The sequence below is a fragment of the Apteryx rowi genome, unplaced genomic scaffold (assembly GCF_003343035.1).
Source record: "Apteryx rowi isolate R43461 unplaced genomic scaffold, aptRow1 scaffold_11, whole genome shotgun sequence".
Lineage (NCBI taxonomy): Eukaryota > Metazoa > Chordata > Aves > Apterygiformes > Apterygidae > Apteryx > Apteryx rowi.
In genome coordinates this window covers 7,397,550-7,419,543 of record NW_020447308.1, presented here as the reverse complement: position 1 = coordinate 7,419,543, position 21,994 = coordinate 7,397,550, and the positions used below count along the sequence as shown (strand labels likewise).

The 21,994-nt window shown below is 49.2% G+C and overlaps 1 protein-coding gene across 7 annotated transcripts in view; it reads right to left on the bottom strand.

Annotated features, from left to right (window-relative positions):
- Positions 1-4,109: 4,109 nt before the first annotated feature.
- The window catches only part of MAP2K5 (mitogen-activated protein kinase kinase 5), a 146,007-nt gene continuing 128,122 nt past the window's right edge, over positions 4,110-21,994 (bottom strand). For 4 of the 7 annotated variants that reach the window (XM_026073797.1, XM_026073805.1, XM_026073814.1 and 1 more), the window contains one exon: positions 4,110-4,520. In XM_026073797.1, the coding sequence (XP_025929582.1) occupies positions 4,416-4,520 (105 nt within the window). In that variant the 3' untranslated portion in view covers positions 4,110-4,415. The remainder of the gene's footprint in view (positions 4,521-21,994) is intronic. The other 3 variants (XR_003254839.1, XR_003254840.1, XR_003254844.1) reach the window with 3 other exon arrangements.

The window sequence follows — 21,994 nt, the reverse complement described above, 5'->3', positions numbered from 1 at the left end:
CACGTTAGGCTTTTGCAGACCAGGCCAAGCGGTGCTGAGCAGCCCTGTGGTGAAACAGCGGTGAGCCGGCAGAGCAGGGCGCTGCGCGCGGGCGAGAGGCACCGCTGGGCTGCGCTCGCCCCGGGGCCGGCAGCCAGAGCTGACAGGCCCAGGGGACGGTCCCCTTGCTCCCCCTCGCCGCGGGTCTGTGCTTCCCGGCGCCCGAGAGCTGCCCCCCAGGGCTGAGGATGGGTTCCCCTGAAATAGCTGCTGCGTCGCGCCAGGCTGCAAAGGATGCACCGAGCTCCGGCACGGATGTGCCGGTGTCCCCGCAGGGCAGCAGCGGCACGGGGAAAACAGCGGGGTAGGGGCGAGGGGAGGGGAAAGGGGGCCGCGCGGGTCAGGAGGGGCAGAGGGGAMGCGGGGCCCTATGTGCAGCTGCCTCCTGTTTGATAGCTGCGGCTCCTGCTTCGGCTCTGTGCTCACGCTGCTTTAGGCAACAGAAAACCACCCACAGATAAGCTCGCTTGGATGAGGAGGGTCTCGCGCGCACCCTCGGGAGAGGCAGCAAGCCCCGAGCTTGTTCTGTAGCTCTCGAAGAAATGGGGTCATTCCTAAAGGGTTCAGTTCAGCCCAGCGCCAGGCTGCTGCCGCAGGGAGCTGAGGCCCGCGTCCCCTGACCCCGGCATCGAGGGAGGCTGGGCTCCGGCAGGGATGCAAAGAGCAGAATTCCCAGATTTCTCTTCCAACCTGCCCCACATCCTCTTTGCACCATGAAGAGGCAGAAGGGCTGCTGCCGGCAGGCCCTTTTCCTTTGCGCCTCCAGTTAGACTTTCCCCCTAGGGCCGCAAAGCTCTGGGAGTCAGGAAAGCACATACGCTGCTCCCGGAGTCGATCCTCCGGTTCGCTTGTGCTCCCGGATGTCAGAGAGATCAAGCGAAGCTCCTAAGAGCTGCTCCTCGGGATTGCTCAGTTTTTAAGGCTGGCATCGCACTGGCCACTGCCGCCTTCCTCTGGCAGCGGTTACACCTGGGAAGAGGGACGGGTCGGTGGCGGCTCCGACTTCCCGGAGCTGCAGCCTGCTGCAGTGCCCTGTCTCTGGTTTCCTTGCCAGATGCACGTGCACACACACACATATATACACACACACATATACACACACACACACACACATGCAGCTTTTCAGGCTGTTAGCTGGAAAACAAAGACTGACGCTTTGCCTTTGGAAAGCTGACAGTGGGATGTACTTGGCTAAAGGGTACAAGAAGCAAAATATTTTCTAAAAGCCCGTGCCGCATTTAAGGGCGAACCAGCCCAGGCCTGTCCCGCAGGACGAGCTTTGCCCGGCAGGGAGCGCAGGCAGAGGAAAGCGGGAAGCATCGGAAGTTTGGGTGCTGATGGAACATGCCCGCTTCTTCGCAGAGCCTGCAAATCCCTCCCTGCCCCAACACGCTCCCGTTTGGGGCTGGTTTTGATGGTACCGCTCCGACTGCTGCTGCAGGGAGACGAGAAGCCCGTGAGCGAGGAGCGGTGCTGGGGTTACCGGGGGGGTTTTGGGGGCGAACGGGCCGGCAGCGGCCCTGCAGCACCGCCGCGCGATTGCTCCTACGCGCTCCTCGCTGTCCGCTGCGTGGGCCGGGGGCTCGGCGGCAGGGCGCGACGCTGCTGCGTCTCCTGCAGCCTTTCAGCCCAAGAAACGGCCTGATTCGCACTCCAGAAAGTTGCAGCAGGAAGGAGGAGAGTGGCGGTGACGTCCCCAGGCAGCCGAGGCGCCGGCACAGCTCCCGCATCCGCACGGAGAGCAGCGCCTGGCCTCGAGGGCTGCTCGGCAGCGAGGGAAACCTCCCTTCCCATCGGCGTCCCGTCCCCGGCGGGGGGCTCGGGGTCGAGGTGACGGAGCACCATGGGCCGGGCTGGTGGCAGCACGTGCCACTGGCATTTGCAGCACCCGAGTCACCCTGCGCCCGCAGCCCGGCGCACCCTGCTTTGCCCCCTCATCCGGGCCTTAAAATCGCCCTCGGGTGGCTTCACCTTGCCGCTGGCGGCGGAGCGGGGTGGACGCGGTGCCGCAGGACGGATGGTCCCGGCGCCCGTCCTCCTCCTGTCCCTCAACCCACCGCGCTTCAAGGACCGGGGGGAGGAAAGACGAGAGAGGCCCCAAACTTCCGCAGCGATGGCCGGATTGATTAAGTGTACTGATGAAGACAGCAAGGATAATACACATGCCAGTGAATTATAACACTGTCAGCCCGTCCGCCGGGAGATTTTTCACGGTTGCATCAGCTGGCATCCCGGACAGATTTTCAGGGTGACGTCGTCCCCTCCTGACCTCCCTGCCAGCGAAAGTGCGAGGAAAAGCCTTGGGTTTACCGACTTTTTAACTAAATCTGAGGGAGAGACTTTTTATCCAGAGAAAGCTAATGCAAACTGTTAGAGATAAATAAATGAAAGAGCTGCCTCTGGTCTGGTTGGCTCAAAGGGAAGAAATTTGTCTCACTTTAGAAAAAGGACCTGAAGGTATTGGTCACGTCGGCTCATTCATTGCGCTGTTATCTGCCAGGGAGGTTGTGACATCAGAGCAATTAAGACAAACTTTAGTCTATAAGTTCATGCCTGCAACCCCTACACTTCACGAGAAGACAAACGATCCCTCCAAGGAAGGAAACAAAGTATTTTCCAGACTACTTCCAAAGTAATATTTAGGATTTGCAGTGGTTCAGGAGAAATTTTTCACTGCAAGGGTTTTTAACTTGCTGGTATATAATAAACTACCTCAGCTTTTTTAACAACRTTTTATTTCTAATGCAAAAACCAACCAACCAACCCCCCCACCCCATCCCCAACAAAACCACATAAATGCTTAATTTGCTAACCTAAAACCCAGTTTATACATTGAGTCTGTCTTTTATGGTCGTCTTCTCTGTTTATGTTTTTGTAATACGCGTCTTAACACAAGGATTGATTAAATATGTGTCAATCTGTTGTGACAAAACACACAAATTGTATGAATAAAAAGTACATAGCGGAGACACTGTAATTCTCTGTCTCGCTTTTATGGTGGCGGTGAACCTGGGAGCCTTTGCTTGACCGGAGCAAAGCTGGAGCAGCCTGCAACGCTCCCGACAGCGACGTGGAAGATGAAGGGCGACCACGACTTGCAGGTCCTCCCTGGTGATGGAGGACTTTTGCGCCCAAGGCCCAGGGCAGCCCGGGGCAAGTGTCACCACCAACCTCCACTCAGTGCCCACTCACCTCTCTGCTCGCGCCTCGTCCTACAGCGACCGTGGGCTCCTGTTGCTCGATGCAAGCTGCTGGAGGCTGCCATGACCCATCACGCAAGGGAGGAGAAGGAGGGATCAAGGCAGAGCGGAGACAGGCAAGACACTTTCAAGCAAGCTGCAAACTGCTCTGCGGGTAACTAAAACCCTGGAGCTGGGGCCAGCGGCCCAGCGCGGCTTGTGCCCCCGCGGGGGCTCGCTCCCCCGTGCGTTGGTGGGACGGCATGTGAGCCTGTGCCTTGGCCCTCAGCTTCCTCGCGTGGACGTGCCAGCGGCGCCGTCGCCCTCTGCGCGCTGCAGCCCCCTGCCCGGGGCTCGCGCCGGCGCAGCCCCACGGCCCCATCTCCCCCGCTTCCCGAGCCTTTAGGAGGGGACCGTCCTCCTTCATCTCCCTCTCGGCCTCAGCAAAGCCACCACGTTGCGGGGTCAGGGTTGAGGTCCCCCTTTGACACCGACTGCCCTGCGTTTTGGGCCTGGGCCCTTGGTCGCTCCTTACGGAGACGGGGCTCTCGTCATTCCTGCTCAGCCCTCGGAGCAAACCCGATGCAGCTGCGCAGCGGCAAGCGACCAGGAGCCCGGAGACACCAGTGGCCGTTTGACCACGTGACGGCTGCAAGAGCCGACATGCTTTTATTGGGGAAGGGCAATTCCTCGCCTCCTCCCCCAGGGCCGAGGCCCGACACTTTTTTTTTTTAATTTTTTTTTTAAACAAATAGACTTTCAAACAAGCATTTTGTGGATGCCTACTGTCAAAGGCAGCCAGCAGCTCCTTGAGAAGTCCTCTCAACAGTCAGCACGTCATTCTTGCAATAGCAAAGACCAGCAGTTAAAAAATACTCTGGAGCCATGAAATATACAATACATTCAATAACAAAAAATATAGATATAAAATACTTGCTTTAAGGCTGTGTACAGTTAAACTGAAGATTATTTGAGGACATTAAATTGCTCAGCAACAAAGAAACGTGTGAAGAAAATTCCTTAATATGAGGCGGGGGGAAAAGGGCAGCAACACATCCTGAAAGATCTTGTTGATGCTTCTATAAAATATTTTTTAGCAAAATATGATCCAGCTACACTGACAGTCCAAGGTGCGGGGCTGGTTCTGCTTGTCCCAGGTGACCTGCTGTCCTGCGCGCTGCGGTGAGCCCGGGCAGCTCACTGGGGTCCTTGGTTCGCTCGCCGCTCTTCCAGCATCCGGCACACCCACATGGACACGACTTCTGCATTCCCATCGTTGTACTGCACGATGAAGGGGTGGCCCTGGAAAACGGCATAGGCAGAGTTAGCCGAGACAAACACAACTCTCCTGCAAAAAAAAGTATATATATTTTTTAATTTTCTGAAAAAATACATCAGAATATCTTGTGGCTACAATCATAAGAATGCAGTAAAAGACTGGCTCAATCSAGTGAACTTTCATTTAGATCCATATTATCCACGTACACTGTTCATACAGACTCTTTACTGAGGCCGTAGTCTGGCACTCCTTGAAAACAYTATATTTTTTATGTTCAGTGAATTCACCATGTTTTGGTTCAGCTCCTTTCTAGGATGACCTGCCAGGCTGTTCAACTTCTAAATAATATTTTGGTAAAAAGATATTCCAGCAAAAACACTTACCCACTAATTTCTTTGTAAAGGTCTGTAATCTCTTAATTTTAGATCTTACCTCTACAACAGCCCCTTTTTATAGCCCTTTCTCATTTATTAACCTAGTACTCTCCTTTGTCTAAACGAAATCAGAAGAGTAATTGTGTTCACCACCTGAACTGCTCCATCTATGGGGCAGAGGCCAAATCGTGCCATTTGGCACGTGAAAACACACAGCAGCGTGAACGCCACATTCATTTATATCCATGTCCTTGACTCATGTCGGTGGAAGCCTCATGCCTTACCCTGCCACACATCCTTCATTCCTTAAAATGGATGGTTCTACAAATTACCTAAAACCACAATATCCCTCCAATGTTAAGTCCCTCTTACTACTTGGTCACTGATTTTCGTGCCCGTAGCTGCGGGAGCACCAGGCGCCAGCGCCCTGCAGCACTTACCTGGTGGTCCATATGGGGAGGCACTTCGTTAGGTACCTATGTGATAGCAGGTGTCACTTGGAGTGATCGGTTGACAAAGAAATGAAAATCTCACTTAACACAACAACTGAAATGGGTCTTCATAGGAAGCTACTGCAGGAAATTACAGTATGATGGAAAGAGGGATAAGTATAAAATATTCTTGCCCATGAATTCAATGGCCACCGCAGACACTGGAAGGCTGCGTCTCAGACACCTCGCAAAAATCAGAACAGCACCTCAGGAGGAAACAAAAATATGGCCTGCAATTTCAGCAGCCAGCTCATGTCTCAATCTGGCCACATTCCTAGAGATGGGAACATGCCATCTTCGGATGAATCTCAAATGAAGTATAAAAATCCACAGGAAACCCAGTACCGCAATTATATAAATGGTTGAAAGAAAGCATTCGCCAGGAGAAACCATCACGGATGATGAAAACCTCTACTCCAAATCACTCAAAAGCAGCTCAGTTTTTGCATCACTAAACTTCATAGTTCTTGCAAACAACGCCTGAAAATAACCAGAGTGGATGTGCTGGGGAGCCTTTGGGGATGGTGACGTACATGTGGGAATTACCAGCGCACACAGCACGATGCCAGCCCCAGCAGCGAGCGGTGGCAATGGGCTCGCTGAGCACGAGAGCTGGGCTGCGYGGGGCCCACGAAGCCTGGCACGAGGCTGGGCGAAGATGGCACCGAGCGGAGCAATGAAGCAGCACTGGGCTAAATAGAGCACAATAAATCCTCGCAGCGCCTGCTCGAAGCCATAAAACACTCTGTGGGCCAGGGCCAGCAAATGCAGGAGCCACAGGAATAAAATATGCCATCATCTACAAAAAATAGGGAGGAAGCACGAGATGCTCTTGCTTCAACCCTTTGGGATGACTGGAAACTCAGCTAAAACTTTTAACAAAGAAGTATGAGATGTGGGGAGCTCTTCTTCAAACCTTACTGGGACCAACTCACTCACTTGCTTTCCCAGTAAACCTTGCAGAAGAAAGACAGCAGGAATATCCTGGTGGAGTGACCTAGCTGAGCAAGACTTTCACCAGCCAGGAGAACAGGACACACCAACTACGCCATGAAGAGCTGCAAATGTCGCAAGTGTTTTATTTCGCTGCACTGCCTTCTGGTGCCCTGAAAGCTGTCCGTGTAACAGTCCTGGGACTGACCTGCTTTGTAGCACAGGCCCCGGCCAGCCCCGACCCCAGGACCGGCCAGAAGGGCAGCTTCCCTCCCTGTGCGGGCATTTCCAGGCTGCCGCCCACATCCTGGCACCTCTCCAGGATTTGGGCAAGGGCAGAAGATGCAAGAGGCGTTGCAACCTGAGCCCTGCACACGCAGGGCAGAGCCCAGCCCTCTCCTCCACCCCAGCAACTCCTGGCATCTGACATCTCGGCTCGAAACGGGTCTGCATCCAGAGGCAGGAAAGACGCTGCCACTTTGCCGTCTCGATTACAGGAGGTGCTTGCTGAGCTCTGCCATCTTTTAAGCTCACAGAAGAAAACCAATGCAGAGCAGTCCCCATGCCCGGAGGATCCCCGACCGGGCAGCTACGGGCTCCGGCAGCCCACAAAGCCGGCACCATGAGGTCTTCATTTCTTCCCCCAGGGCAATCTCTGCTGCACTCTCCTGGTGGGGAAACCGTGGATCTGGTCCCTTCACAGTGCAGATGGAGGAACAACATAGCAAGAGGCAAGACAAAGCTAACAAATAAATGAAGGAGAACTCATCAATAGTCAGGGAGAGCCAGTTCTCATTTCCCTTCATCTCAGAGGGCTAATTCCCATAATTAAACTGGTGAGAGTCAAAGTGATAAGGCCCACCGACTTCAGAGAAGACATGAGGTGTACTAAAAGCAAAGGATATGATTAACCAAAAGGGGCAGGGGGGAGGATACGCAAAGGTGGGACAAGCAGAGAAGCAAGCGTGCCTGCAAGCTAGTAAAGAGTTGGGAGGTCACAGAAGAGGCAACTACATTGGTCAGGATGTTTAGTGGCATAACCTCCTGTCTATAAAATGGATCTTGCTTCAGAACTATTTAAAGGAAACTTCTCCCCACCCATCCATCCAAGAGTAAGAGACTCTGCAGATTTATGCTGTGACCCACACTACACGCACAGCCCGGCTTATCCCCTTGGCAGAGCGGGGATAATTTAATTTAAACCACTATATCCCAGTTATCTCAAACGTTAGTCTGCATAAAATTCCCTTTGTGTGAAAGCGCACGTACATGTGCATGTACGCATCTCACGGAAAACAAACACCCAGCTTCCCAAATCCACAGATACAAGATTCAGAGTCCTGGACCTCCTCACAAAGTACCTTTCCTCTTTTTGTCTCCAGGGTGTGTCACGTGGCCAGTGACAAAATCAGGAATTTCAGAGATGCTTTTTCATGTGCTTAAATCTCAGCCGCTCTCCTGTTGCGTTAGCTCCACAGTCAGGCGCCCGCGCTTTGTACACGGGGACCTGCAGACGCGGTGACCTTCCCGGGGCCAAGCAGAGCGGATTCGGCTCCGCAGAGGCCAAGCGCAAGCTCCGAGCATCACTGACCTCCCCTCTCCCCGGGGAAGCAGGAGGGCAAACGCACCCAGGCACCATTCGCACTTCTCCCTCCCCGTATCCGCCACCGGTGTTACCGCAGCGGGGCCCCCGGGCGCCCGCCGGCAGGGTTGCTGCAGGTGCCCACAGCTGCACGGAGCTCCTCGCCATCCATGCTGGCGGCCTCGCCACGGATCCGTGCGGCTTAAAGCAGTTCATCACCCGACCCCTGCTAACTGAGGGCCTCGGCATGACTCTCGTGCGGTTACAGGTTTCAAAAGGAAAGTCAGTTCAAAGAACTCGCTTTCCCCGTCTCCGGTTTGTCAGCGCTTCCCGCAGGGCTCAAGCCGCAAGCCCTTAATTTTATCTTGAGGCTTTTGAAATTGTGGGCAGCTGCTACCTGCCATTTCAATCGACCTTTCTGAGTTTGCTCTTCATAACTGCTACAGAAATGGATGTTTTCCCCCAATATTCAATTTTTTGAAGCAAATTGCTTCCTTTCAGCCATTCTTAGTTGTAGACAGCAACTTTAAACTTGACAGGGAGCTCTGAATTTCCCATCCCGGCAGATGTGCGTGTTCTCACACACGGTCACTGCTTGGGAAATGGGCCACCAAGGAAGAAGAGCATATCCAGAGGTATCAAGAGCCCATTCGAGAGCTTCGAGGATGGCAGCGTATAGCTCAATGCTACCAAGAGAAGATGAACACTCTTAAAATGATGCATTTAAGCACACAGATGCTTACAGCACTGAGCATATGGACAATATCTTTTTCCTTCCAACACCTGGCTATTAGAAGTCTTTTACCGTGGTCTGGAATGTCTAATATCAGGAATGACATGGAGGGGAGACGGCACCCTCTTCTTTTTTCTACCACCTACTCAGACATGCTGCATAGATTAGAGCTTTAATGAGTTACTTAATAAAGTCGATCTGAAATATTCTTGTTTTCATTTGATTCCTACCTATGAAAACAATTCAGGAAAGGGCACAATTGGGAACCCAGCGGCAGGAGTCCTGGCGTTTATTCCCAAGCTGCCATATACTTTCCAGCATGACCTTCACGAAGCTGCTTAATCTCCCTCAGCCTCATGGTTAAAAAGGGAATAAATGATTTTGCCCTCTCATGAGAGTGCCATGAGAGTCAGCGCACGTGTCTTTTGTGCAGCACTTTGGCGTTTGTGGGTGCAAAAAAGTAAGGTAAAGGCTTATAATAAACAATATAGCCTAGAAATAGCTGCTTCACCTCTGAAACGAAACAACAGTCAAGGACACTAGTGAGAACTAGGAAAAAACAATCAAGAGCCCACAGACAAGGAAGAGCAGATGCACTGGGGCAATTAAAAAAAAAAAGCTATTAAAGACAGTCCGCTTCTCCCATGAATCTCCTTTACGATGGAGAGACTCCCTGCAGAGGAAGGCATCTCACACCCATATACCCTGGCAGTTAAGCTCACAACAAGCAGGGGAAATCTGTAGGATCTGCAAGGTTTAAAGCATCAGCTAGCCATGCTGTTAGTCCTATCTGCTTTGTTTTGTGAGGTTATTTCACTGAAGCCTTGAGTTTTCCACACTCATTTTGCTCCCTAGGAATAACTTTAACTTGAAATTACTGAGCGTTTAGATTACTGTTTTGTTTTCAAACTATACTGCTCTAGTGAGGATTTTTCGCAGGCTGAAGAGATGTTTTTACTAGAGTTTGATTTTTTTTTTTAATGGGGAATGTGAGAACAGAGGTGTCCATCAAAGCTAAGTCTGCAGTGTCAAGTGGGACTATTTTTGCAAAACTTGGCAGACAAGCCCAGGTGAGCCAGTGAGAACAAGGTCACAAGTGCCATGGGACGTACAAGGTCCAGGGACAGCCCAAGCTGAAGTCCAGGCCAAAACCACTTTTCTGCTTCTAATACCTGAACTCTCTAGCCCACAGCTGGCTCAGCATCATCTTGCTGCTGCAGTCATGCCTGCAACTGCAAAATAAATGTATGCCAAAGAGCAACACGTAATTGTGGACAAGGCGCTAGTCCATCAAACTTGCCCTTGGTCTGCTTACAGCAATGTATGAAGAGAAAATGCAATGAAAACTTCATTAAAGGTACTTGCAGTTAGCGAAACTTTCTCCAAAGTCCCAAATTACCATGACTGCACCAGCAGCAGTCAGCTCTGCTCTTAGCAACTTCTTCACAAGATCATCCTGACACGTTCTCAACATCTTGCCATTATTCGCCATCTAGTCCCCTATTCCCCCTTTCTAGGCATCGAGTACTGCAGCCATTAACTCTCACAGTCCAAAATATGCTCCTCAGAAACCAGTGCCTTTCGCTGGAGATGGTTTTGAAGGGGCTAATGGAGAGAAGTGGCAGGGAGATCAGATGGGGATGAAAGGAAGGAATGAGGGAAAAAATGGATAAAAATCAAAACTGCTAGTGGAGAAATGCAGCTGCCCAGCTCCAGGTCCAGTGCATGCCCAGGCTGCAGGATGGGGCCATGATAAACTGTCACTTCAAGAAAGAAAAAAACAAACCAAGCCGCAACAGCTTGGGCACCAGCTATTCAAGAATTCTGGCCTCTGAGCGTCTCAGCAACAAATAAAAATCACTGGCGTCAACAGACCTCGCTTCAACAGTGAGCAATATGTTCTAAAACAAACACAAGCAACCTGTTGTACTTAAATATTCTGGTATTGATCTGTTTGGTTTTGCAAGGTAATGCTGAAAAAACATTAAAAGCATAGAAGCTTGAAATGTGTTTGCAGTTGCAGTGAACAGTTTCTCACTGCCCTGGTGAGACAACGTTCTCCATTTGGCATGGTGTGCATGCCTTTTTGTGGCAGCCGTTCTTTATTTTTGAGGCTAAGAAGTTAGCTTACTTTCAGGACAGAGAGAGGCCCCCAGTCCTGCCACCAAATCCCCTGGGCAGCTGCAGAGTCGGGGTGCTGAGCTGCACCAGGCTGTCCTGCTTCCAGAGCGGGCTAACACCAGCAGAGAGCACGGCTCTTTGCACTAACGTCCACRTCCACTCATTGCAAATTGGCAAATCAGGGACTGATGCTAAACCTTCCTTAGTAAAATCACTGTAACGGAGACCCTGTTCATGCCCTATCAGTGGTGGTTCATCTAACAGTTGAGAGTCTTGGTAACACGAGAGCTCGCTGCAATGCTGATAGGCCTAATCACAGAGGGAAACATTTCGCCGTGCAAAGGGATGCTCAGAAGAGGAGCCCAAAGGTATTGCGGTCCGTCCCCCTACCAGAGCCGATCCTATCCCCACGGCATTTCATCTGCTTGCTTAGACCACTATACATGCTCATTACGGAGTAGCAACCATCTCCTTGCCAATTCTTAAATACTCAGCGTTAAAAACTGCTGTTAATCAGTAGGTCCAACACATCCGAGCAGCAGAAAATACACTGGAAAGCTACGGCCAGGCAGCTCTGCCGCACCGGCCAGGGTCCTGGCTCTGCGGCGTCCTGGCGCGGGGGTCCGGCGCAATCTGCCGCTCGGCTGCACAGCGCTGCGGCAGGCAAGGGAAGGCAGCTGTCGGTGAGCGCGGAGCCGCTCGTAGCGGAAAAGGTCAGGCAGGACGGGGCCGGGGATAGCCACCGAGTGAGTGTCAGCCAGCCTAATTTTGTGTGTCAACTCTGAAAATTAGATAAACAATGACAAACCAGGCTTTTTAAATGAACTTGTCTCATCTCGTTCTCTTGATAAAGGGTACATTTCTCAAGTTGCAGTGTCCCGCCAGACAGGTTAACTCTTTCAAAGGGGAGCACCTCGCAGAGGGTGATGTAAATGATTTAAATATCTGACACGAAATTAAAAGGGCACTGTCCCCCTGAGCACACAGCTCTGGTAATTCGAACTCGTTGCCCACAAACCATCAATCATTTAGCCCAGTCAATTAAGTTGCCATTATTCAAGGGTAAAAGTTCCATAATTTTATCTACCCTTAAAATTCAGCAATTTGCTTTCCTGGCATTCTCCCCAGGTCTGAGGAGTCATCATTTCTGATATTAACCTGCCCACAGCTTATTGCAACGGGCTTTAAATCGCATCCTCGGCGGGACTGCAGACACGCAGGCCTTCTCCAGCTGGCGAAAAGGGCACAAAGCAGCACCGCTCCCCATCCTGACCATCTTGGTCAGGAGCAAGCGCAACGCAGGGAGAAACAACATATCTGCTCAGGGGAGACCAAATTCCCTCCGAGAAATAGCCGTAATACGTGGTCTTGCACCACTCGCAGCCCCAAACCTGGGCTTCAGAGAGTCTCCGGCTTCACCGCAGTGAACGTCCCTGCCGGCGTCCTTTCGGCTACGTTGGCCGAGGCATACGCAACCGTTCACGTTGGCTATCACATACTAGTGCAGCGAGGAGCAAAGCTCCGCTTTGCTACACGAGACACTACTCCATACGCAGGCCGGCCTGCCGCACTCGCCTTCGCCCCCGTGCCGCTGACCGCAACATGCTCATGCGGGAAAGCAGCTCGCGCAGCGAGGCTCAGCCCTGCGCGGCAGCCCCCGAGCACGGCCGGGGATAGGCTGGCAATAAATAACGTCGCTCTCCGCGATGCTTCTGCGATTTCGGAGGACTTACCCAGCGCAGAACAAGCGAGCGTTAATCGTGAGGCTGGTTCAGAGGGTCCATGGAACAGGCTACCGGAGCCAGGATAGCCAAAAAGTTAATTCCCACAGGGAAATACTGGTTGGTCCCCATTTTCCTTGCAAATCTGCACAAGTGACAGGGGCAGGGGACAAGAGGGGGACTGGCAGGACCGTGGTGCTCCTGCCGTGCTCCGGCCAGCCCGGAGGCCCTGGCCGCCGTCCCAGGAGCGCGGCCGTGGCGCCAGCCGTGCCCAGCCCGTCCGACGGCTGCAGAGCTCGGCACGGCTCCGGCTGCCGCCTCCAACGCTCGGGGCTGCCTGCCAGCGTCCTGCGAGCCGTCCCCTCTACAGCGGGGAGGGAGCTGCAGCGACAGATGTGACCGTAACCCTGAGAAAGGAGGAGGAGGAAGGAGGGAGGGAGAGAGAAGGGGTTGCAGGGACCGAGGCCTTGCGCTCATGACTATCCGACACCCAGACGTAACCAGCACCCCTAACGAATTAGAAATGACAATAAGAGACCCCCCCCRTATGCAAGGTATGTTGCTAATAACAGCGTTGCTGTGGGTTGCACAGCGCCGTTCTGGAAGTGCCCTCTGTCATAAGAATCCTCCCAGGCTGCACAGTAAAAGGACTGTGCCCAATTTATTACAAAGAAGCAAAGACAAATTATGCATTTCATTTAAAAATCCGAATTCAGCATAACAAAAAACATAATAAAAAGATCCCAACTGTTGCAGGCACAGACTATCAAGACGATGGCAGTGCCCTTAGACAGCATTTCAAATACAGTTTATTAGCGTGTGATATGAAAAGGGTATTTTTATTGCATGATATAATGCAATGGGACCTTGGGCGCTCTGCAGAAGGACCTTGCACTCAGAAGTGTAATGAACCCATAGTCCAAAAAACATTATACTGTACATTAACCTATCATTAATGGCACATTAGGGCTAGGGGCATTGCACGCTTGCTGGTCAGGGCTCCATCAGGACAGTATGGAGGAAACCACAGTCTTCACAGGCTTAAAACAAATAGAGAAAATAAATATTACTGATGGCTACAGGCTGCTTTAAGGGAAGCTCACTCTCCGCCTAACATGCGATTTTGATGCCATTTTTGAAAGGGAGAGGGAGAAGAGTGTGCAGCAGTTTATTAGGCAATATTAGAAACGGCACGTCGCTGCTTCATGGCCTGATGCCGCGTGGTGCGTCGGACGCGCCAACCAGAGCTTTTCCTCTACAGAACATGGCAGCTCTGAGCACCGGGGCATCTTTCAAGAACAAAATGAAAACTGCAGACCTGCTCTCCTTCCCCGCCATTCCCTAATCCCTGCCGACGTTGCCAACGCCTCCCTGTCCGTAAGGGCTGAGACCCAGGAGGAACGCAGGCCCTGGGAAATCCCGGCTCCCCGCAGGACACCGGCGCTCGTGCCAGGGGCGCCCGCTCAGATGGCCATAGTGCAAACACCGAATCAGAAAAGCCTGGCTGGCAGCTCAGCCCTGGCTGGCTAAAGGAGTGCGAGCTCTGCAATTTTGGGAAATGAGAACTTGGCTGTAAACCAGTGGACCACAGTTATCATCCCCCCCCCAGTCCTCCGATTGCTGCTGATGTTTCTATGCTATTTACAGCTCTCGTAATTAAGTGGCGGCGCACGCTCAAGAGGAAATTCCTACCCCTCCCAGGCCGGATGGGAGCAGAAGCCAGGCCTCCAAAACGACAAACACAAACCCCGGCRCTGCAACTGCACTGTCCTCCCAGGATGCCCGGAGAGATGAGGTGCTCGAGTAACCCAAACTACCCTAGACCAGCCCTGCGTCCCCCTCTAGTGACCCCACCACAGAGAAGATTTCATTACTACCGCCTCCAGTAGTGGAGGATTTTACATCTAGAGCTTCTGCCTCCAAGGACAAGCCAAACTAAATGCTGCTCTAATTATCTGTGCTAGCTATCCACAAGGCCAATTTCTGCTCCCACAGCCAGGAATAGCAGCTAGGAATCCTCAGGCCAATACTCTCTAGGTGACTCCCAAATTGTTGCTAATTCATGGGCAGCGAAGGTGTTYGAGTCCCCCGCGGCTTGCTCCGCGCAGCAGGCTTCCCCCCACTGCTYGCTTCTAAGGCTGGGCTGGGGTAAAAAACCGGAAGCCTTCAAACACTCGCACTGATCCATGGAGACATGGAATAGGCACACGGGTGAAAAGACCCTGCAAAGACACTGTGTTTAAGCACAATCTGGCTGTTGCATCCCTTGTTTTGCTTTTGCCGTTTTAGGATGCATTTTGATCATGGCAGCTAACCCTTCACAGAACAGGACGGGTGTCTGAAGTGCTCAAAAAAGGAGTGACTGGGAGGCTTGGCATGTCTAGAAAGCATGTCCCAGTGTCCAAAACCTCCAGCAAGGTCGCCCCCTTGCTTAACAGACATCCTTCTCCAGACAGGAGGCCTCCTGGTCTCCCACATGGCACCTGCCGTGATGGGACTGGGTATGTCAAATCACAGCCAATCCGGCCGGAAAGCATTATCTTTTCCTATTGACTTGGATGTCTGGGTTTGAACGGGTACCAAGTGTTTATTGGCCCAGTTCTCTCTCACACTTCCTACCTTCACAATACTGACTACTGAGGGCGAGAACTGCCTCTTGCCCGGTTTGGTACAAAATTCAGCATAGCTGAGGGCCTCCTCTCAACCGGGTGCTAGAGTGAAATCTCCCACAGCAGGCGCCAAACACACGGTGCCTCAAATACATCTGCAGGAGCCTGCAAAACACAGGCAGGCTGAGGGTCAGGCAGTCCAAGAGCCAGAAACAAACCCACCCCTGTGCTAACTTCTTCTCAGTGTTTCCCACACCCATGAGGACACCACCTGTAGCTTCTGCCGGCTTAGGGAGCAGAAAGGACTGGTGCCAGGGACTAGAGAACGGTGGGTACCAAAAAGGGTCAGAAAGCTGCAATGAGCAATGGCGCCTACCGGGTGCAGATGAAGCAGGCATAAGCACACATCTATAAGCGAAATCAAGTATCCCTAGTCTCCTTGAAGTTTCTGCTCTCCTTCCTCATTCCCTTTTTCTGAGCCGTTAATAGCACAGCCCCAGCCTGCTAACCACTTCCACGCCGAGTGTCAGAAAGTGGTGAGTTTTGTTTGTTGCRTGGCCTCCCTAACATACATTGTAATTAAAATGTTGATTACTAAACAGTTTAAATATATGACAGACAATGCAGTTAAAGCCTACAGTTAGGTCAATATGTGATTTAGATTTGCCATTTAAAAACTCCCATTTAAATTTTGCATACATTAATCACTACCATACTTCAATGTTCTGATATCCACCTGACTACACTATTAAAATAAAACTTGCTGCCCCAGGGAAATCCTACTTATTCTTAATTGTTTCGAGGCTTTGATGGGCTTTTAATCTAAGATTAATTTATGCAATTTTAAATAACTCTTCTTATGATTAATAAGCTTGAAAATTAAAAGGAGTCTAAAGCAATTATAATGAGCATTTGGTCATAACCTCATTAGGAGAAGGAGTGAAGGATACAGCTCTGGAATTCTTACAAGACTACAATTTAAGGTTACTTTCAGAGGAGTCAAACATAGTTCTTGAAATTGCAAAGGCAGATTAGTCTAGGTCAGTGTTAGAGTCGTGGCTATCTAGATTAGCACACTAATGATTTATCCCTCTGATGATATTTAAGATGGTGAAAAGATGGTACAAAGTATATCAGACAAAATGATAAATGAATAATGCTACTAAGCAGTTAAGTTTTGGAACTAGATTTTCAGTTTACTATTATTTTGTCTTTTAAGAAGGATTCCTTTTTTTTTTTTTTTTGGTATTTTTTCTGTGTTTGTAGACTAACTTTTTCCAATGCAGTTTTACTTTTTGTATGTTAAAGTTAATGGGAAGTGATTTTCAGCTGCTCTAGTATTTTGGTTGAGGCATCAAAAAGGCTGCTACGGTTTACAGAATTTATCTTTAAATAATGACATTTCCCAAGTGCAATGGATGGACTAAGAGGAAGAACAGCTTAACTTGTTATTCTACTTCGGTGCAGATATCGCCATTCCCGAGTTTCTTGCCTCCATCGTAACTCACAGGGAAAGCCCTTGGTGGCCCRTCCCTCTCCAGCACTCTAAGGCCCGCCACCTGAAGAGGAACGGTCCACACACCACACCTGAATTTGCACTTTTAAACAGCAATACAGATTCCCCCATTATGATTAAAAAACTTTTTTTTTTTTAAAAAAAACCCCTTTCTTCTGAAGCTTTGGACATCGGCCATAGCCGAATGATGTGCTGGTGGCCTTAAAAACAGTCCTCAGGAACCTCTTGTGCTCCTGGCTGATGTGTTCAGGCTGGACGCTGAGGACTGCAAACTCATCCCTGGAGCCAGCATCAAGAGGGCATTTTTCTTCTGGCCAGCTCAGCGTGAACTAGTGCAGCTACTCTGCCTTCTGCAGCACGGAGCTCGCCTCACACTACTCACTTCCCTCCTGCGGCAGGGCCCTAGGGTGTGGGGTGCGCGTGTGTGCGTGTTCATGCCGGGGGGATTTTTGCTGTTCTCTTCCTGTGGCACGCAGTAATCTCTGGGGCTCCTTCTGGACTTCTGTCCTGAAGGTCTTACATTTATTACGGGGTTTTGGTTTTGGCTGTGGCACAGAGGAGTCTATTTGCCCATCTGCAGATCATTCTTTCCGCGGCAGTTTTGCTTTTGATATTTGCTGTTAAACCAGCGACTGTGCTTGGCATGTCCCTTAGTGCTTAAGCTAACAAAACAAGTTAAGTTAACTCCTAGCAAAGGTATGTCYTGTGATGACTCTTAAAAAATTAAGGCAACCAAAATATAATTGAAGTGCGCTTTTGCAAGTGTTGCCGAGGTTAGGAAGAGCAGCAGAAGAGGAAAAGAGAGAGTGGCCCAAGGCTGATCGAGTATGTCAACATTAGCAAGCTGTCGACAGCAGAAGCAGATCCGTAGCATGAAACGGCTGGTGCAGCGTCGCGGGGACGGAGGTGGTTTGCTCTGCACCGGCTCTAGCCTGGGTTGTGGCCGGAGCACCCCGGAGCACATCTGGAGCCCCGGAGCACTTCGCCCTTAGTTTCATTTGAAATCAACTCAACCCCTGAGCTTCAAGACCTCCCTGTGAAGAGGATCAAAGCATGGTATCTCTGAAGGATCAGGAGATCCACACCAAAACCCCCCACCTCACCCGAGCTCTAACGTCAATGCAGATGCACCCTCAGAGGCGTACTTCAGCCCGTGCCTCACCGCGAGCGCACCAACGRTCTCATCGACACCAAACAGAACTAGACAGACACTACAAGCTGAGTTAGTATTTCCTTCAAATGGGGCCTGAGCGTTCCCCTGGACTGGGAAAAAAAGGGAGGAAAAAAACAGTCTAAATTTTGAGAAACTGGCTTCTATCAACAGAAAAATACCCAAGCAAATCACTGCAACGATTCACACAATCTCCTAAATATTTGCCACCCAGACCTTGAAGCAGAAAGTGCTGCGCGCACACACAAAACAACCCCCCACACACCAGAAAAGGAAACGGGCTGGAAACTACAAGGAAGAACGAAGCAGCCTGCATTTCACTAGCATCTCAGTAATGAAGTTTGTGCAATTAAAACACACAAGTTGTTTTTAAAAGTACTGGGAGGTTCTCAGTAAGATCGTACCGAGTTACATGCCTAAACACCTTCCACATCTAGTGCAAAACAACATACCCATGTGTTGTCAGAAAAACTAAATCGGGTATTAAACAATCAAGTACGAACACACTGTCAAATCATACTCTGTCCTAGGAGCAGAAGTAGTACTGATATAAAACTATATATGAATAAATGTGTGGAGCCCTTTTAAAAACACAGAAAAGAACAAAAAAAATATCACCACTAGTTGGCTTGAAAAAACAATTCCTTTGAATCTCACCCAAGGTCATTGAACAAATGATCAAGGCCACGAAAACCATTTCCATTCTCTGACTTGTATTTTAATGCCACCGTTTCCTAACAGGAGCCTTTATCCAGTGAAAATCCCGGCTCTCCCGAGTTAGCCGACCAGATTTTCCCATCGTGGGAGCAGACTTCAGCGGCGCCGCTCTGATTTACACGAGCCGAGCGTTTACCCCAGCATCTCCCATTAAATGCAAGCAGGCAGATGCACATTTATGCGACAATGAACTTTTCCATGGATGCCGCTCCGAGTGCTTTGCTATTACTGCCTTAATAAACCTGCGCGTTCCAGGGCTGCGGCAGCTGCCTTCGCTGGGAGTCGGAGCAGCGAGCTCCAGCGGAAAGGCCGCGGCTTAAAAAATCATGTTTAATTTAAAAATTAGAAACTGGAGCAGGCTGTGAGCACAGAGGTTGATTGAAACAAAATTTAAATTCCTGTCAAGCCCATTTAAACACAGGGGCCCTTCATAGACAATTAGCTGCTCCCTGTGAATGCGGAATAAACTCAGGCCTGGTCACTGTTAGAAGAGAGCAGACCTACTGTGAGGAGCTGGAAAAAAATTAACTAAAATCAGGCTGTATGAAATATTTAGCCTCCCAGTTTATCACAGGGGTTTGAAAGTGTAAACAAGACAAAAATCGATTCCTCGGTGCCCTCCAATCAATCCCCCAAAATGGTTAGGGCATCTGTTTCTGCTAAATTTTGTTTACTCTGGCAGATTTGCCTTAATTGCAGTTGTTTATCTCCCATTGTCCCCGGGGCCCTAATCTCCCGATTACTAATACTTAACACTCATTTCACATCTAAAGCTACTTCTAATCCTCAACAGGTTTCTGGGGCTCTTAAAATTATTGAAACCGCGGAGACAGGCGATGCAACCTCTTTGTGAAGGGAACATTTTCTTATCTACTACCAGCTGGGTCCAATCATCACCAGGGAGGGCCACAACAAAGGTGCTAAAAGGCTCTTTCACAGTCACGGCTGCTCCGCTGGGGATTCAGCAGATAAAAAAGAGCTTTGATGGAAAAAATCCGAACAAGAGGGCTATAACAGTCCAGCCAAATAAAGTTACTGTCATAATCAAATGCTGTCAATCACAATGAAAATCCAATTAAAAATCTTTCAGTTGCAGCCCTCTTAAGTAGAAAAATGTCCCCTATTTATATGCGTTTTTTTGTCAACTGCACAAATTAGAAAGTAGTATTAATTGATTTTTTACTACTTTAGGCCCTGATCCTCCAGCTGAATTTCTGTGCATGCAAGAATCAACCGGCACAAATCTGATTAAAGGATTTGAGACATAACGCACACAGGTCACTAAGAAGCCATATCTGTATCTCCTGCTTTATACTCTGCTTATTCATGGGCAATTATTGCTATTATTTAATACTGCAGGAGCGTCTTGAGGTGCTAATTAGAATACAGACCCACAATAGCCGGTACTATACAAATGTCAGCAATTTTAATCTGCAGTGGCTCTGAATCAATTTAAAATTCCAGCTTTATTATAAGAATAAATATTATATATAGATTTCCGAAGCTGCCTGTTACAGCAAATTCTACGATGAATTTGAAACAAACAGGAAGAATAATGTGCTGGGAATTAAAGATATGACTCTTATTTTAGAACTATTAACAGATTTTTTTAATATATAAATATGGAGGGAAGGCAATCAGCATAAAAATATCAATAACACAAATACACAAKTTCTCAATGTATCTTCACTGAAAGATTTGTAATTCTGCTACCAAAACTGAGATGTAAATATTTGTCCAAGTGTCTGGAAAACTACAGAACAAGCAGAAGTGCCAAATGAGACATTTGCTCAAATTAAACTGCAAAGCCCGGGAGACTCAAGGAACCAAAAATATGAACTGTATCATTCTAAGCTGCTGCCAATTTGTTTTTGTCCAATTTCCTTACATTTTTAATACTTCCTTCAGCCCACTCAAGTTATTTCTTTTCACATTTCACTGGAAAGTACTAGTATGTCATGCAGCTTTAGGGCATGTTAGAAAGAGGAAGTTAGATTTTCACATTTTCTGTAAAAAGTGAGTGGCTGTACAAACAATGAGACTGCAGAAGGCAGTGAATAAATATAACACCTTAAAACTCTAATGCTCTCAAGTTAACCTTGTCACAATCTCAGTCTTCTGTAATTGCCGGATTTAGTGACACTGATGGAATGTATTTCTCCATTTCGATAGCTGATTTCTCAAGTGACAAAAAAAGAGCAAATCATACCCCTAAGGACAGAAACAGCATTTTTTTGAGAGACAGAAGGATGGAGAGAGAGAGAGAAAGATCCACAACCACCTTTCCCTGTTTCAGTGGAGTGGGGAATTGGCTGAGCAACAGAGCCACCTGAAATAAGACACATTTTTTCTCCAGCTCTGAGCTACACTTATGGAGGAAGAGGACTAACACTGAGGAACAAGCACCTCCTGAGCGCTGGGGTGGAATCCTAGCCTCGGTAAAGTCAACACAAATTTTGTCACCAACTTCAACACGCTCAGGATTTTACTCCTTGTCTGCTGAATGACTGACTTCACAGCTTGAAGAGACAGCTTAAAAATTATCATATTTGTAACAGCTAGAACACACTGGGTCTGTACTTTGTTCCTTAGAAATCAGAAGACAGCCCTTGCCTCCACAGCTGCTATGTGCTTTGGTGTCCATCAGAACTTCTCCGTGTCATGGGGCGAATGAACTAGGATCACTGGGACAGAGGAGAGTCTCAAAGTCTGCAAACAGAGCTATCCATCACAGGTTCAAGCACTGACAATTTTCCTCTGGACAAATCATCACTGATAGGAGATCCTGCACTGGCTGAGGGGAAAAAAAGAGTTTGCAAGTAGCCAGGGAGTGAAATTTCTTGGCTCACTGTGATCCAGCAATGACACATAAACATCTAGATAGATGCAGACAGAAAAAAAGTATCCATAAAGCCCTCTTCAAAAGATTTACTGCATGCACTTGAGAAAAGTAAAGCGCAGACAGACCTCTATCCTTTCTCAAAAGTTAACATGTCATCAGAAAACCCAGCCTGTACAGCAAGCCCAGGTATTCACTCAATTACGTTATAGTAGTGGAACTGAAAAGCCAAATTATCCATTGGGGAAATCCTATTTATTGGCAAACCTAAGTGGCAGTATTTTATGGGCTTTATTCTGAAGTTTGATACAAAAATCCAGGCAGGATTATGCTGATCCTCCATTTGTTTGTTTAAACTATAAAAGTCCTTCCTAAGAGCTACAAACGCAACAAGCTGCAAACAAGTGCAGCTCTGCCTAGTAGGGAGCGTTACTGTCCAGACTCTTTAGAATATAGCTACTTAAATGCGTCTCATTTTTAGTTCACTATACTTGTTGGGGATGGGGGCACAGCCAGCCAGGATCCATTTTTGAAAGTCACTAATATGCCAACCTTAAGAAAACACACTTAAGTATAGAAACAAATGCTCTATCTGAAAAATGGCCATCGTAGCTAACGAGATCAGAGGGCCTGGTCTAAATGCCATTCCCAAAACCAAGATAGAGGGATTGCTGAACGCACATGAACGGG